The sequence below is a fragment of the Eutrigla gurnardus genome, assembly GCF_963514095.1.
Source record: "Eutrigla gurnardus genome assembly, chromosome: 6".
NCBI classification, from domain to species: domain Eukaryota; kingdom Metazoa; phylum Chordata; class Actinopteri; order Perciformes; family Triglidae; genus Eutrigla; species Eutrigla gurnardus.
In genome coordinates this window covers 29,700,635-29,713,986 of record NC_139920.1, presented here as the reverse complement: position 1 = coordinate 29,713,986, position 13,352 = coordinate 29,700,635, and the positions used below count along the sequence as shown (strand labels likewise).

The window sequence follows — 13,352 nt, the reverse complement described above, 5'->3', positions numbered from 1 at the left end:
TTTGAACCCCAATTAGATCCCTTTAATGAAGGGTCAAAAGCCACATGATGGAAGCAGCTGATTTATTCTGTATTTTATCATGTTTTGTTTAATAAAGAATCTGAATGTGTAAAGTAGAAACTAAAGCTGTCGGATAAATGTAGAGAAGCATGACGTAGCATAAAATAGAAATGGTTATCATTGTTGGCTTTAGCAGCACGGTGGTGTAGTGGGTAGCACTGTCCCGGGTTCGATTCCCAGGTCGGGTTCGGGTTCCTTCTGTGTGGAGTTTGCATGTTCTCCCCGTGTAAGCGTGGGTTCTCTCCGGGTTCTCCGGCTTCCTCCCACAGTCCAAAGACATGCAGGATGTTGTCTGTCTCTACATGTCTCCCTGTGATAGACTGGTTACCTGTCTGTCTCTGCCTGTCTCCCTGTGATAGACTGGTTACCTGTCTGTCTCTACATGTCTCCCTGTGATAGACTGGTTACCTGTCTGTCTCTACATGTCCCCCTGTGATAGACTGGTTACCTGTCTGTCTCTACATGTCTCTCTGTGATAGACTGGTTACCTGTCTGTCTCTACATGTCTCCCTGTGATAGACTGGTTACCTGTCTGTCTCTGCCTGTCTCCCTGTGATAGACTGGTTACCTGTCTGTCTCTACATGTCTCCCTGTGATAGACTGGTTACCTGTCTGTCTCTACCTGTCTCCCTGTGATAGACTGGTTACCCGTCTGTCTCTACATGTCTCCCTGTGATAGACTGGTTACCTGTCTGTCTCTGCCTGTCTCCCTGTGATAGACTGGTTACCTGTCTGTCTCTACATGTCTCCCTGTGATAGACTGGTTACCTGTCTGTCTCTACCTGTCTCCCTGTGATAGACTGGTTACCTGTCTGTCTCTACATGTCTCCCTGTGATAGACTGGTTACCCGTCTGTCTCTACATGTCTCCCTGTGATAGACTGGTTACTTGTCTGTCTCTACATGTCTCCCTGTGATAGACTGGTTACCTGTCTGTCTCTACATGTCAGCCCTGTGATAGACTGGTTACCTGTCTGTCTCTACATGTCTCCCTGTGGTAGACTGGTTACCTGTCTGTCTCTACATGTCAGCCCTGTGATAGACTGGTTACCTGTCTGTCTCTACATGTCAGCCTGATAGACTGGTTACCTGTCTGTCTCTACATGTCAGCCCTGTGAGTGGTTACCTGTCTGTCTCTACATGTCTCCCTGTGATAGACTGGTTACCTGTCTGTCTCTACATGTCTCCCTGTGATAGACTGGTTACCTGTCTATCTACATGTCAGCCCTGTGATAGACTGGTTACCTGTCTGTCTCTACATGTCTCCCTGTGATAGACTGGTTACCTGTCTGTCTCTACATGTCTCCCTGTGATAGACTGGTTACCTGTCTGTCTCTACATGTCTCCCTGTGATAGACTGGTTACCTGTCTGTCTCTACATGTCAGCCTGATAGACTGGTTACCTGTCTGTCTCTACATGTCAGCCCTGTGAGTGGTTACCTGTCTGTCTCTACATGTCTCCCTGTGATAGACTGGTTACCTGTCTGTCTCTACATGTCTCCCTGTGATAGACTGGTTACCTGTCTATCTACATGTCAGCCTGATAGACTGGTTACCTGTCTGTCTCTACCTGTCTCCCTGTGGTAGACCGGTTACCTGTCTGTCTACATGTCAGCCTGATAGACTGGTTACCTGTCTGTCTCTACCTGTCTCCCTGTGATAGACTGGTTACCTGTCTGTCTCTACATGTCAGCCCTGTGATAGACTGGTTACCTGTCTGTCTCTACATGTCTCCCTGTGAGTGGTTACCTGTCTGTCTCTACATGTCTCCCTGTGATAGACTGGTTACCCGTCTGTCTCTACATGTCTCCCTGTGATAGACTGGTTACCCGTCTGTCTCTACATGTCTCCCTGTGATAGACTGGTTACCTGTCTGTCTCTACATGTCAGCCCTGTGATAGACTGGTTACCTGTCTGTCTCTACATGTCTCCCTGTGATAGACTGGTTACCTGTCCAGGTGAACCCTGCCTTGCTCAGTGACAGCTGGGATCGGCTCCAGCCCCCCCGCGACCCTGAATACAGGATAAGCGGAGGATAAGTGGATGTTGGCTTTATTTTTAATGCACGTACCAATTACCTGGAATAATTGACTGACCTTTATTTCAACTGTGGCCTACATTGTCCCATTAAAAGCACTGACCTGCTTTGTGAGAATCTAAATATAAGACCCTTCTCTCTGCATTTCAGTGCAGAAATCCCAAATGTAATCGTGTCCGTTTGGAACAGTGGAGGAGGGCTTCCAGCCTCTGCCATGTGTGTAAACAGGTAGGCTTGCTGTATGTTGAGGAGAGGGAGGGGTGGCAGCTCGCCACAGTGAACCCTCTGACCGGCCCCCCCCCCTGGTTCCCTGAGCAGCGCTGCTGAGGCCAGCTTTGGGACGGCAGCCAGGAGCAGCATAGAGGCTCAGGCACAGCTCAGCCCGGCCAAGTGGAACACAGTCGCTATGTACTGGGATCCTGCAATGTGTCAGTCTACAACGAGCCCGTTGCATTGCTGGAGCATCTTCTGCTCACGCTGCCATGCCTGGGACACTTTTCATTAAATAAACAAAAAATAAATGAATCATAAATTCTTGGCAGACTTGGCAGTAAACAACAGTCATGGATTCATCATTCCATTGCAATCAATCAGATTCCTGAGGTCGTCACTTTTACTTATCAGGAGAAAACAATCCAAAACTGGGGAGAACAGATGGATCCAAATGTTTCTGTTGAATTGGTTTGCCTTTAAAAAAAAAAAGAAACAAAAAACAAGGTGTGCCAGCACCATGTATAGTCTCTGGGAAAACAACAGTGTGAAACGACTGCCATCTACAGGACACCCTTGTCACTGCAGGCTTCAGTAATTGTAAACAAATGCTAGTCCATTAAACAGATGAGGTAAAAAAAACAACAAAAAAAAGCTCCATCAAATACACCAGTTTCTCATTTAGTTTTATGGAGTGGAGAATCCAGACTCGATGCCTCAGTGCTGCCAAAGTCCTGTTTTAGAAATAGCTGCTCTATCTACTTTCCTCAAGGAAAAACATCTTCAGGCTTTTGCCAGAATGTTGAGATATGACCCTAAAAAGAAGAGTTAAAGACACAAACCAAGCATCATGTGTGTTGCACTCATGGAAACACAATTAATACACTCCATAACAACGTTAGCAGGGCGAGTATCGGACTCATGACATGATGGCCGAAATTCAAATAATTCATGATAACGGTCTTGAGATATATCGAGAAAGATGTCATAAAAAAAAAGCTATCAGTCAATTTAAGTCAAAACTTTGTTTATTATGCACTTTGTCTCTTATTAAGCAAATAAATAACGCAAAAAAAATAATGAGTGAGAGAATCTGTAACCATAACTGTACAAAAGTGTGATTTTCAATATTCCACTTTTTAAATATAGTTTATCGTAAAGCCCCTAAAAGTACCAAAAAGTCCAAATAAACCCCGAAAAATTCCCATCCGTCTTCTACACAACGAGTAATACTAAAATGTAACTTCATTTCAATAATGGACACCAACAACCGGTTCAGAATCTCCACAAATAAGGATTTTAAAGAATTTTATTGAAACAAAGATCAATTTCAGTCCCAGTCCCTTATGGTTTTTCAAAAAGCGTGCTTTGGGTTTTAGCGCCAACATTTCATGACTCTTCTCCAAAGCCCTCTTTGCTTATACAGCAGCATGTATATACTCAAGAGAAAAGAAAAGAAACCTACACAACAGGTCATTTTGGCACAATCAATACAAACGGTACTCCAGTGCTGGCATATCGTTCCTTGAAACCGTTTGTTCTCCGTCGGAGCAACAAAAATGTGTTTACAGATGAACTCATTCACAAGGGATTTCGACCGTCACAGGAGGTGTTGTACAGTAATCATGTCTCGACGTTTCTAGAAAACAAGATACGGCAAAGAGAGCTGATAAGTGTCTTTCTCGTTAAGAGGTTGCAGTACTGGGCGATGCCGATTCTGGAAACAAGACATTCCCCTTCACTAGCTTTACATCATCTAGTCCCAGATCCAGCCTCGGCCCAGACCCAGCAGCCCTGGAGCCTCGGCCTTAATGTAGTGTCTGCATTAGGAGAGCGATATGATGCGAAACCTGGCGTTACACTGAAAAACACTTGAGCCCAGTCGTGCAAATCCCATCTGGAGCAAAAGGGGGGCCTTCCTCTGACGTCTCACAAGAAAAAACAGGAGAAATGTTTCCACTGGGTGATAAATTATGACAAATGAAATGATAACAGGAAGTAGAGAATACTGTGACGCGTTTCCTTTGCCATTTGGTAGAGCGCTTTTGTTTCATCCCACTCGGTAAGCACTTTGGTATACATGCTGGTCAGAGCCACGTCGAATTTATTACATACTGAATTCAGTTGGACTAGGCCTTCGCTTGCCTTTCACTATCCTTGGGCAGTTTTTTTTGTTTTGTTGTTTTTTTTCAAGTAAAAGATACAAAAACTGTTCATTGTAACACATTCATAAAGCATGCACTCTGATGGACAAAGAGAAAAGCGTCATTTGGACAACCCCCCCAGGTTTACAGCAAGGTCAGGAGAGAAAAGTGCAGATTTTTTCATATTCACATAAAAAGATCGATATTAAGAAATGCATTTGCCGACTGAACGGGCCTCGGCGTCGTTCGTCAGGTTAAGTTCCGATACAGCAGTTTTAACTCGTCTTCGGACGCCTCGGGCGGATCCGTGTGTCGACGCGACGCTTCTCCAGAGCGGAGCTGCAGGAAATCGATTTCAGGTCAACCTCGGTGAATATCTGACATCACATTAGGAAAGGCAAAAAACGGTCGCAGGCGAGATACTCAAGGATGGCTTCATCTTAACAGTCGTCTCGATGGACTAGCACGCGGCTCGATGAGCAGACAAAACTCAAAATTTTATATTTTTAAAACGAAAGAAAAAAAAGAGGAAAAGTGCTGTAAACACTATTTTAACACAACTAAAAAAAAGGTGCCAATGATGGTAACTTAGGAGATATCAGATCTGTGGATGAAAACCACATTTTATTTTTAAAGATGAACAGAAAAAGCCTGCAGAACTGCATTCCCCGTCTGCATCATCTTACAATTAGAGGATCGAGAGTAGAGCTGGCAACGAACCCTTCGGATAACTTTCAATCATTCTATTGCTACAAAAGCCATCAGGACCTAAAGTGGAAAGACAGCCAATTAAGAGCTTCATGTAGTATACGTTATGATGAACCATAAGGACCACTGCTGGAACCCATGAAGGAGGACGACTGTTCAAAGAAAATCTACGGCTCAAGAACGACTGAAAACCTTCACACGTGTTCCCTCCGTTAAGACATCTGCACAGGGGTTTTTTAAAGAAAAGAAAAGCCGAACGCACAAACCTGCATCTGACCGTGTGCATTTAGATGCATCGTCATGATTTCATCAATAGTAAATATCTGCAGCTCTTTAAAAGAGAAAAATATAATTAACGCCAACAGACTGACGCTTCGATGGGCAAGGCAGCTTCTGAATAAAATACTGGCTGACATTCAAGATGTGAGGACAGAAAAGAAGAGACAGCTTTTAAGTACTGATATTAAGGAGTGTAAAACAGACTCATCCCCCCCCCACCCCCAATTTAAGTGTCAAAAATAAATAAAAAGAAAAACAGAGAAATTACTTCCAACATAATCATTCGATTCAGCGTAGCGGGGGGAAACTGATCGTTACAAATTGGTTGCATTTGGCGTACAATCTGCAGTTTTGCAGCTCAGCGTCCCGCCCTTTCCCCTCCAGTTTCAAAAGCAGGAAAGACTATTTGGATCATCTCCCAAGAAAGTGGGAGCGTTTCCATGTTTGACTTTACCAGACCTCTGTGCACTAGAAGCAAGATAGGCTGTTGAGAAAAACAAAGCCACACAGAACCTTTTTTCTGGATGCATTGTAGCTACACAGACGGACGCGGCCACACTCCATCCTCCCAAAAGAAAGGGGAAAAAGGAAAAAAGAGAAAAATATCGTGTCCTGCTTAGTCCTCATTAGAGCCTTTGGCCCCAGTGAGGGGGAATACTCCTTTCATGGCATCTTTCGTGTGAATATTTTTTTTTACTTTTTTCGTTTTTAAGCACAGGCGGAATCCAGAGTTTTCCTTTATCTGCTTGGTTTCCAGAGACAACAGGGAAACAATGTCTAAGAACTACTTTTAAAGTTGCTGTTGATCGTACTCGGCAATAAGTCTCTTTATATACGACAGTTTGTTGTGTAGATATTCACAGCGGTTCTTCTCTTGGCTATAGTTTGGATTAGTCTGCAAGGGATAGGAGAAAGAGTTACAATCTACCAAAGTAGAGTACTGGTACCAAAGTACCAACATAAAACCCATTAATAGCCGTCATGGAGGGACTGAAACTTACCTTTTTAATTTTATGATACTCTTGTAGTATCTGATTGTGGATTGTCTGTTGAGAGAACGCACATACAAAAGGATAAGGGTTATGAATATCACTGATTGGATATTTTCTACCACTGGGTGTTTGAGGGGATCTACCTTGTACTTGTCTGTGCCTTGATTGAGCTGTTTGAGCTCATTGTCGAGCACAGTGAACTGCCGGGTGATGCCCTCTATCCGAGCATGCAGACCCCGGTACTCGCTGTACTCTGCGTTGAAATCGTTTTTATACCTCTGGCGCTGCTCCGGAGAGACGATCACCGTGTACTTCCTGTTGGGGGGGGAAAAGAGCACAAGCGCACACATAAAAGTCTCGTCGGTGAGCAGGTAGTGACACAAACCAATTAAATTAATTATTCCCAGGCGTGGGCCCGTCATTACAGCCGATTATGAGCTGATATAATATTATAATAGCATAATTATGCAAGTACGCCCTTTGAAAGAGCAATGGGCTTTTAATTCTTAAGGATATTCAGACTTTGGAATGTGAAAAATATTAAAACAACAGGACATTGGCTGGATATTTGTCTTAAGGCCTGTAGGGAAAACCCTGCTGTTTATTATGGCATTAAGTTGGCTAACATGTAATTTACACACACATGTCAACAAACACAAAGGGAATATTGAGGTCAGCAAAAAAGATGGAAGTCCAGATATCCTATGATCGCGCAAACTGCATTTAATACTCACAATAAATAGCCCGCCACCTCAGGTGATGACGAAGGAATACTGGTACTGTTGCACATCCCATTCAGATCTGAAACAAAGAGGAGAGAAGAGGGCTTTAATCCCAATATCTCTGCCGTCTCTCCACATGAAACCTGCAACTGGAAAGGCATCGCTACAAAACTTAATCATTCATAATTTATATCATTCATCTCCCACACATATAAAAGCCTATCACAGTCACAGGTGTGTGTGTGAGGGTTAGTGAAGGCATAAAGCTGAACAGCAGGGGTCTCCGTTTAATCAGTGAGTCACATACGGGTCATGTGACACATCACCTACTCACAATGGTGACTAACATATAAAGTACTACTTTTGTTCAGAAACATCTTGTCTGATGCAAGAGCTGTGAAACTGAATTTAGTGAATAAAACATTTTGTGCAGAAGAAGCGTGTGTGTGTGTGTGTGTGTGTGTGTGTGTGTTCTCACCTGTGCTTTTGTGTGGAATACTGTTGCTTTTGAGGTTACCTGGGCTCATCTCACAGGCTTGGTTAGGCTCAGGCACTCGCTCCCCACGACTCTTCTTCTCCTTCTCCTGCGCCCTCTCCCTCACCCTCCCCTTGTCTTTGCTCTTCTCTTTATGCTTTTTAGACTTCTTCCTGGACTTGTTGTTAAAAGACGGAGTCGTCTTGTCCTGAGGGCCTTCCGGGCCCGTGTGTCCAGGAGATGCTGCGCCGATGCTGGGCTCGGCGAGCGTCGCCGGGCCCGAGAACAGCGACGGGGGTTGGCTGAGCCTCTCGGACGCCGCCGTTTCCTGAGAGTCACAATCTCTCCCGTTGTGGCTGGAGTCATTGCTGACGTCCGACAGCGCCTCGAAAGGGCGAGGGATGTCCAGCACTGGGAGCTGCTGAGAGCTGGACGTCATGCTGCCGTCGGACATAGAAACCGCCACTCCACCTGCCTCCCCTCTCCCGTTGGAGGAGCCCAGCTTGCCGTTTACCGGGGCTGTTGCAGCCTTGCTGGCGAGATGCGATATCCTGGGCTTTTTGTTGGCAAGAGGGTCGATGAAGTCAGCAGCGGGCCGTTTCTGGTGGAGGAACAGCAGTTTTAGTTTGCAGAACCAAACATTTGGGTTCAATATGAATTCAAGTCACCTCAGAGTGAGCAAAGGAGACCTGCAGTCCAGGTCAGAGCAAACAAAAATGGTCTGAAGGAGTGTAAAGGAAAGGATACAGTAGGAGAAAGAGTACAAATATAGTAGTAGTAGATTCTCAAGACCAGGGATTAAATTACAGATGGGCTCCGTTTGAGAAAGCTCACACTGACGTCTTTGGGTGTGGCTGCCCCAATCACTGTGTGCTGCTGCCCCAATCACTGTGTGCTGCTGCCCCAATCACTGTGTGCTGCTGCCCCATCAGGACTACTTTGGGGTTTTGGAACGACATTGAGGGGCTCCGCTTGGGCCTGCAACGCTCTTCAGACTATTCCACAGTTGGTCTTTTTCCTACACCCAAAAACTGCTATATGACGACAGGAAAAACAAGGCTTTTACTCATGCTGATCTCCATCTGCTGGATGGAGGTGCTACGTATCACTATTGTGGTACGCAGGCCAAATGTCTATGTGAATGGACAGCATGAGGCGTCCCAAGTTTCCTTTTGTCCTGAACTCCAGTCTGAATGGAAAACTTTCTGAAAACAGAAGCGTGGACAGAAGTTATTCTGTCCTCTTGTGTGTACGTGGTCTCGCCCTGTTTGCCTTTGCAGCTCTGCTTGATCCATCTCTCCCCTATCTGAGGTTTACACACAGATTTACCTGATGTGGTGCTCTCTCTGTATACCAATGCATCTAAAAGAGAGCCTGGGGCACTGTTTGCTTGTGTGTTTGCTGAGGGAGGGAGCTGAGGGAAGGGCCATACAGGAGGTGTCTGAGGTGAGAAGAATTTGAGAGGACGGAGCTATTAATATAAACGGAGCGGCTCCTTCTCCTCCGTCATCGACCCAATGGAAGCGTAAACAATGGCGATACTCTGGATTGACCAAAAAAGAAAGCAGCAGGACAAGAATATGAAAAAAGTGTCATTCAACAACGAAGAGGGAGAAAGAGTTTCAATAAAATGAAGTGCGCCTTGAGCTTTAGTACTAATGCAAACACTGTACGTTTGTTTAAAAGGTTCTTGAAGAGCTCAAATAACCATTAGTGAGTAAAACTGGTCAAATGGAAAGTTCAGAAATTCACCGTTTAAAAAAACCCTCTTTGGGAAACACCTGAAACTCCCAGAGTGCCGGGACGATCCGCTCAGCAGGCTGGAGGCAAACTGGTGCAGAAAAATTAATCCAATACAAATGTTTGTCTCTAACCATTTCTACTAGAGCTGAAATAAAAACCTGAAGGCAAACGAGCTGTGGTTAAAGATTAGCTACGCGGAGCAGATTTACATAGTACTGACTTAACAAGCAACTTTACAGTCGAGTACAAATCTAGAAATTAATAAAACAGCGATGCCCACAGAATCATTTCAATTTCAAAAAGACCAAACATAAAAACATTTTACAATTCATGAATATCACGAGAAGATCACCCGTTCCTCACCACAGAGGAAGAGGAGTAACTCTACAACTGAGAAACTGAGAGCGGAGCGGCAGATTAGCAGGAAGGAAGTGTGTGGAAGTGAGAGAGAGGTGAGAGAGGAAACGGGAAGCTCACCTGAGATGGCGAGCTGCTGGCCGACTCTTTGGGTGGGCTCTCCATCGGCGGGGCAGCGCTGTTCTGGGCCTGTTTTCTAAAGGGACGCAACATATGCATGTATGAATATTGACGTACACAAAGCTTGATTTCTGCAGAATCGATACCGTAAACCTGCATACCAGCACTACAGGAAAACTACACTTTCTATCCAGCTAGCTGTTGAAGTGACGCCATTTCCATCGACACCCATGCAGCAACGCCAGAGGCCTCTAACGAGATCTGACTGTTCTTCCAGTACGGCTTACTGGTTTGACCATCACGTCAAAGGCTCAAGCCATCGTGGCCATTCGAGTCCTTAAAGCTCAAAAATGCTCCAGCAAAAAGTACAGACATCGCATCTGCCTTTTCTTCAGTGACAAGCTAATTGTACAGATGTATGAGGACACAAACAGTTGCTTTGTGAAGCTGAGTGGGTCGCTATGACAACACAGCAAACAAGGGCCTACTTGACAAAGCTGTGTTTATCATAAGCACAGACTTTTGTCAGAAAATGGACAAGAGGAAAATCTCCAATCAGTAAATCTGTTTACAGGGATGATACCGGTTTCAGTCGTCCAAGTCTTGTCTACAGAAGAATATGTGTAATCTCACTGCAATGGTTACGTAACGGTTGAACAGTTTTGGCAGCTGGTCCAAGACGAGTGAAAGAGTGGCACGATACTCGAATGAGAGACAAAATATGGTTCTGCGGCTCACTTTGGTGGTGGATGTTGTTGGTTAGTTGCCAGATAACACCCGGTCATTGGCTGGGATCAGGGAGGTGCTGCACTACTTGTTGAGGTTTGATTAAATCTGCAGTGTGCACACCTGCATCGAGAGCCAAGAATCATCTTAGGGCCAGGTGTGAACAGAGCCGCAGATTGATTATGATGCGCTAAACTCTGACCTTCTTATGTACCAGATTAATCTGTCACGAGGCACAAGTGTCAAAACATGAGAGCTGGGCCAAATAGCAGCGACTCAGCCATGAGAGACGGTGTTTAAACAAGTCGGTTAATTCTCAGTATCACAATAAATCCGTTGATCCAGTCTTGTTTAAAAAAAAAGTCACATTCACACACAGTTAAGAATGAATTATGTGAGAGCAATTTCACTATTCTTGCTTGAATAAACAGTTCTAGTTCTGGCTCAAATGGTTTGATGCGAAAAAACAAAAACCGCAGCTACAAACATGACAGCCTGAACGTGTGACAGCGGAGGACATTATCAGAAGGGGGCAGTTGGGTACATTGAGTTTTGTCAATGCCACACCCTAGTTCAATCAGGGAGAGTGTGTGTGTGTGTGTGTGTGCGTGTGTGTGTGTGTGTGTGTGTGCGCGGGTACAGTCGGATAGACAGGCAGGAGCTACGAGTGAGACAGCAGGCCGACCGATATGGCTGAACCTTGGACGGGTGCCACCTCACACACGGATCAGCATGTGCTGGAACACTGTTGCATCATGTGCGTTCCGATCGTGTTGCTGAGCTACTCCTGCGTGACTGACTGCATTAGCTCAAAACTCTGGAGGAGCCGGGAGGGGGAGGAGACATTAGGTGAGAGGCTAGGTTTGTTAGTCAGCTGATAAAACTCACAAAAGGAGCTCTAAGTATAGCTAAAAAGAGACACACGAGTATGACTGAATATGCATACTTTTACAGAACATCCAATGCACACACAGAAAGTATCTATTAAAACTGAATCCTACTATACTTAATATGTGAAATTTTCCTTTTAATGGCACTGTACAAAAAAGGTCATAGTTTGTGATATTATACTAATAAACTATGAGGTGTTTTAGTTACAAGTAAAGGAGGGGAATAAAATACCAAAAGCACCTTTCAACAGTCCAATGCAACAAAATAAACTCAGGAGCAGTCTCAACAAAAGCTGGATATTTCAGGTAAGTATATAAAAAGGTAGTGTAAGTTGCTGGGTTATAGCATTACAGGCGTTTCTTTTCTTCTAGCTACTTCCTTGAGACTTGTCCCACAGGTAAAACTAGGCTCATCGTGGTGAATAGGAGCTCTTCCTGAGTCCACTACGTAAATACAAACTGAGCACCGGAGCAGTGCTGCCTGGTCTATATATAGCTAGCTGGGAGCTTGTTTTTCCTTAGTGTCCCAGATCCTGAGAAAACAGATTTTTCCACTGGGAAGAAGGCCAGCAGCTCATGCTGTCAACAAAGCTGAAATTCAGTGGAGCACACTGAAAACTTCCTTGGGGGGGGGACGACACACAGACACACACCTGCCATTCTAACAAAAAGAAAAGGTAATTTACATAAGTTCAGGAAATAATTAAAACACAAACTGCTTTACATATCCTAATCGCATCTCATTCACCGTAATAATTGGTCAATTATATTGACGAGATATAAAAAGGGAAAGTTTTGCATGCATTCTTTACATTCCTTTATAGAAGGACCTTTCTCCAGAAAGCTTGGCAGCTCTACAGTTTTGACATACCAGAGCCACCACCCTGTGGCCTCACCCTCTCCACAGAGTCAACACAAACAACAGGACACGGTGGTGCAGTGTCACAAAGCCGCACCACACAACAACCTACACTGTAGCTTCAGAGTCAACCAGCCATCTAAAGGAATGTAATGGAAGTGTATCAGATGTACCAAGGCTACACACACTAATCTGGTTGTTTAGAAATGCAATGTTTCAGTATCAGCTATCTGTATCTGAGCTCAGAGAGTGAAATCCCTCATAACCGTTGTAAAAAGATCTCTCCTCAATACTGAAAGAACAACAAGGGAGTCTTTAGAGGATAGTAGACTGATAAGCACGACTGATTTATGGCTGCTCAGAACAGGATGACGTGTGGGTTTAAAGTGAGGGTGATTCACATCCTTGACATACTTGAACAGGATTCTCTTGAGAAGCTGCTGGTCTCCTTCTGTGTAGCCTGGCCAGTCCTTCTGAATCTCCTTATACAAAATGTCCTTCAATGTGAAGGTGTTGTCTTTCCCATTCAAGTTCGCCACCTAAGAAATGAGAAAGAAGCATGAGTAAGTCTACTTGCCTCCGCAGTTGTGCTGAGAGCCAATTGAGGCAGTAAGTGTGTGTGTGTGTGTTTGTGTGTGTGTGACCTGTTGCAGGTAGCTATCCAGGGAGTCCTTGTCCAATGGCAAGAGGCCGTCTTTCTGCAACCTCAGGATCAGCTCAGGCTTCTTGTAAGGCTTGAGAGCCAGCAGGTGTGTGAGGCGCTCTCGGAGCGGCCTGTGCTGAGGCGTGGTCTTCTTCAGCGTACTGCTAGAGATGATGACGGGCCGAGACGTCCTCCGTAACGGGGCGACGTCCGAGAGGCCCGGTGCCGGTTTCCGGATCTGAACCTTCTTACCTGAGGAGTGGAGTGAAGGAAGAGTTTCATATTAGAAAGTTGGATAAGGAGTAGTCTATTGAAACTTTCTATATAGATCACCGAAAAGTTTTTAGGGCCGTCATTCTAAAGAAAGAGTTTATTATTACTAAGAAT

At 44.8% G+C, this 13,352-nt stretch overlaps 1 protein-coding gene across 1 annotated transcript in view; it reads right to left on the bottom strand.

Annotated features, from left to right (window-relative positions):
• Positions 1 to 3,581: 3,581 nt before the first annotated feature.
• ell (elongation factor RNA polymerase II) overlaps positions 3,582 to 13,352 on the bottom strand; it is a 28,968-nt gene continuing 19,197 nt past the window's right edge. Inside the window, exons 5-12 of the mRNA XM_084012214.1 lie at positions 12,967 to 13,217; positions 12,737 to 12,861; positions 9,848 to 9,923; positions 7,631 to 8,228; positions 7,165 to 7,231; positions 6,574 to 6,745; positions 6,440 to 6,484; positions 3,582 to 6,333 (exon numbers count right to left, since the gene is read on the bottom strand). Coding sequence (XP_083868340.1) covers positions 6,229 to 6,333; positions 6,440 to 6,484; positions 6,574 to 6,745; positions 7,165 to 7,231; positions 7,631 to 8,228; positions 9,848 to 9,923; positions 12,737 to 12,861; positions 12,967 to 13,217 — 1,439 coding nt within the window. The 3' untranslated portion in view covers positions 3,582 to 6,228. The remainder of the gene's footprint in view (positions 6,334 to 6,439; positions 6,485 to 6,573; positions 6,746 to 7,164; positions 7,232 to 7,630; positions 8,229 to 9,847; positions 9,924 to 12,736; positions 12,862 to 12,966; positions 13,218 to 13,352) is intronic.